This window comes from Rhinopithecus bieti, unplaced genomic scaffold (genome assembly GCF_001698545.2).
Source record: "Rhinopithecus bieti isolate Rb0 unplaced genomic scaffold, ASM169854v2 scaffold_40312, whole genome shotgun sequence".
Taxonomy (NCBI): domain Eukaryota; kingdom Metazoa; phylum Chordata; class Mammalia; order Primates; family Cercopithecidae; genus Rhinopithecus; species Rhinopithecus bieti.
This window is the reverse complement of record NW_016816431.1, coordinates 33,770-36,115: the sequence shown is the minus strand read 5'-3', so window position 1 is coordinate 36,115 and position 2,346 is coordinate 33,770. Positions and strand designations below refer to the sequence as shown.

The 2,346-nt window shown below is 48.0% G+C and overlaps 1 protein-coding gene across 1 annotated transcript; it reads right to left on the bottom strand.

The window, feature by feature from the left end:
- Window positions 1-670: 670 nt before the first annotated feature.
- LOC108517077 (tropomyosin alpha-3 chain-like) lies at window positions 671-1,508 on the bottom strand. The gene is made up of 2 exons (XM_017854879.1): window positions 1,332-1,508; window positions 671-1,198 (listed from the first exon to the last, which is right to left on the bottom strand). The coding sequence occupies exons 1-2, from the start codon at window positions 1,486-1,488 to the stop codon at window positions 702-704; spliced, it is 654 nt and encodes a 217-aa protein (XP_017710368.1). The 5' UTR covers window positions 1,489-1,508; the 3' UTR covers window positions 671-701.
- Window positions 1,509-2,346: the final 838 nt, after the last annotated feature.

The window sequence follows — 2,346 nt, the reverse complement described above, 5'->3', positions numbered from 1 at the left end:
TTTTTTTGAGACGGAGTCTCGCTCTGTTGCCCAGACTGGAGTGCAGTGGCTGCAAGCTCCGCCTCCTGGGTTCACGCCATTCTCCTGCTTCAGCCTCCCGAGTAGCTGGGACTACAGGTGCCTGCCACCTCGCCTGGCTAGTTTTTTGTATTTTTTTAGTAGAGACGGAGTTTCACCAGGTTAGCCAGGATAGTCTCGATCTCCTGACCTCGTGATCCACCTGCCTCAGCCTCCCAAAGTGCTGGGATTACAGGCTTGAGCCACCGTGCCTGGCCTGAAATTGTTTTTTAAAAAATTTAACAAATTCTGGGGTCATCAGGAAAATAACTGGAATATATACTTGTACAGAAAAAAAAAAAGATGTGAGCTGATTATAGCATGTGACAAAGGCATCTTTCAGAAGTGATTATGTATTTTCTTTCTTTTACATCACAACATGCTTTTAAAGACATTGTGCATTATGCTCACATTCCCTGAAATGTTGTTTCCAAAGGTTCTCATCCTCTAGCCCAGCTGGAATCTCCAGGAAGAGGCAGAGACAGTTTGGGAGAAAAGAGGCAGGGGAGGAGGGGGTGGTAAAAAGAGAAACTAGCCTTCCAGTTAAAGATCAGCCCTCAGGTAAAGGTCAGCTTTGGGCAGGCTGGCCTCAGGTGGAGTCAGGGTCAGAGGGAGGAGCAGCAGCAGGGGGGTACTGGCGTGTTCTACATCTCATTCAGGTCAAGCAGAGTCTGGTCCTGCATCCTTTGTGTACAGAGGTGTTCCTCTTTGGTGCATTTCAGTGTATCTTCCAAGTCATCAATTGTCTCTTTGCGCTTAGCAAACTCAGCACGGGTCTCTGCCTCCTTGAGATTATCAGTAAGAATCATCACCTCTTCCTCACATTTGTCTTCTTTTTGAGAATACTTTTCTTCAGCTGCACTCAGACACGTCAGGTTCTGGTCCATCAGTCTGATCTGGTCATCCATCTCCTGGCAACAGGACTCAGCCAGCTCAGCTTGTTCTTCTGTGCCTTCCATGTCTCCTTCAATGATCACCAACTTATGAGTCACCTCTTCAGGCTTCCTATCTGCCTCTTCTACAATGTGCTTAGCTTTTTTGAGTTGGATTTCCTGGAGTTCCGTCTTTTTGTCATCTTTTAAGGCTGGGTTTTCAATAATCTGTATACCTCTGTCACTCTCATCAACAGCTTTTTCCACCTCTTGCAGCTTTTGCAGGGCAGTGTCCAGGTGATCCTGAGCACAGTCCAGCTCTTCTTCAACCAGCTAGATCCTACCATTCAAGGAGGCCACGTCAGCCTCAGCCTGTTTCCGGGCCCGCCCTGTCTCCCTCACCTTCATGCTGGAGGCACTCAGCTCGCTCCTCTGCATCATCTGCCTGCTGCTGCAGAACCTGGATCTTGCACTTCACTGCCTCGATGGTGGGGATCCCAGCCATGGTGCCCACCCAGCTACTGCTCATCCTCCGGTTCCTGCTTCTTCCACTTGGCATTGCAGCCTCCTCTCTGTGATTATGTATTAAAAAATAAATTTTGAAAACTAAGGTTTATCTTGGCTGGGCATGGTCGCTCAGCACTTTGGGGAGGCAAAGGCGGGTGGATCACCTGAGGTCAGGAGTTCAAGGCCAGCTTGGCCAACATGATGAAACCCTATCTCTGCTAAAAGTTCAAAAATTAACTGGGCGTGGTGGCACGGGCCTGTAGTCCCACATACTTGGGAGGCTGAGGCAAAAAAATCACTTGAAACTGGGGGACGGAGGTTGCAGTGAACTGAGATCATGCAACTACACGCCAGTCTGGGTGACTGTGTGAGATTCTGCCAAAGGAGAAAAAAAAAAAAAATATATATATATATATATATATTAGAAACATATATAGAAAGAAATGAAGAGGAAACAGAAAGAGAATAAAGTAAATCTATTACACATGAGAAAGGCACTTTTGATGTACCTTTGACTTGTTTTTGTGAGATGGAGACTTACTTTGCCACCCAGGCTGCAGTGCAGTGGTGTGATCTCAGCTCACTGCAACCTCTGCTTCCCGGGTTCAAGCGTTTCTTCTGCCTCACCCTCCCTACTGGCTGGGATTATAGGTGCCTGCCACCACAACCGGCTATTTTCTTTGTTTTTTTAGTAGAGGTAGGTTGTCACCATGTTGGTCAGACTGCTCTTGAAATCTGGACCTTGGGCCGGGCGTGGTGGCTCAAGCCTGTAATCCCAGCACTTTGGGAGGCCGAGAGGGGCGGATCACGAGGTCAGGAGATCGAGAACATCCTGGCTAACACGGTGAAACTCCGTCTCTACCAAAAAAAAATACAAAAAACTAGCCAGGCGAGGTGGCGGGCGCCTGTA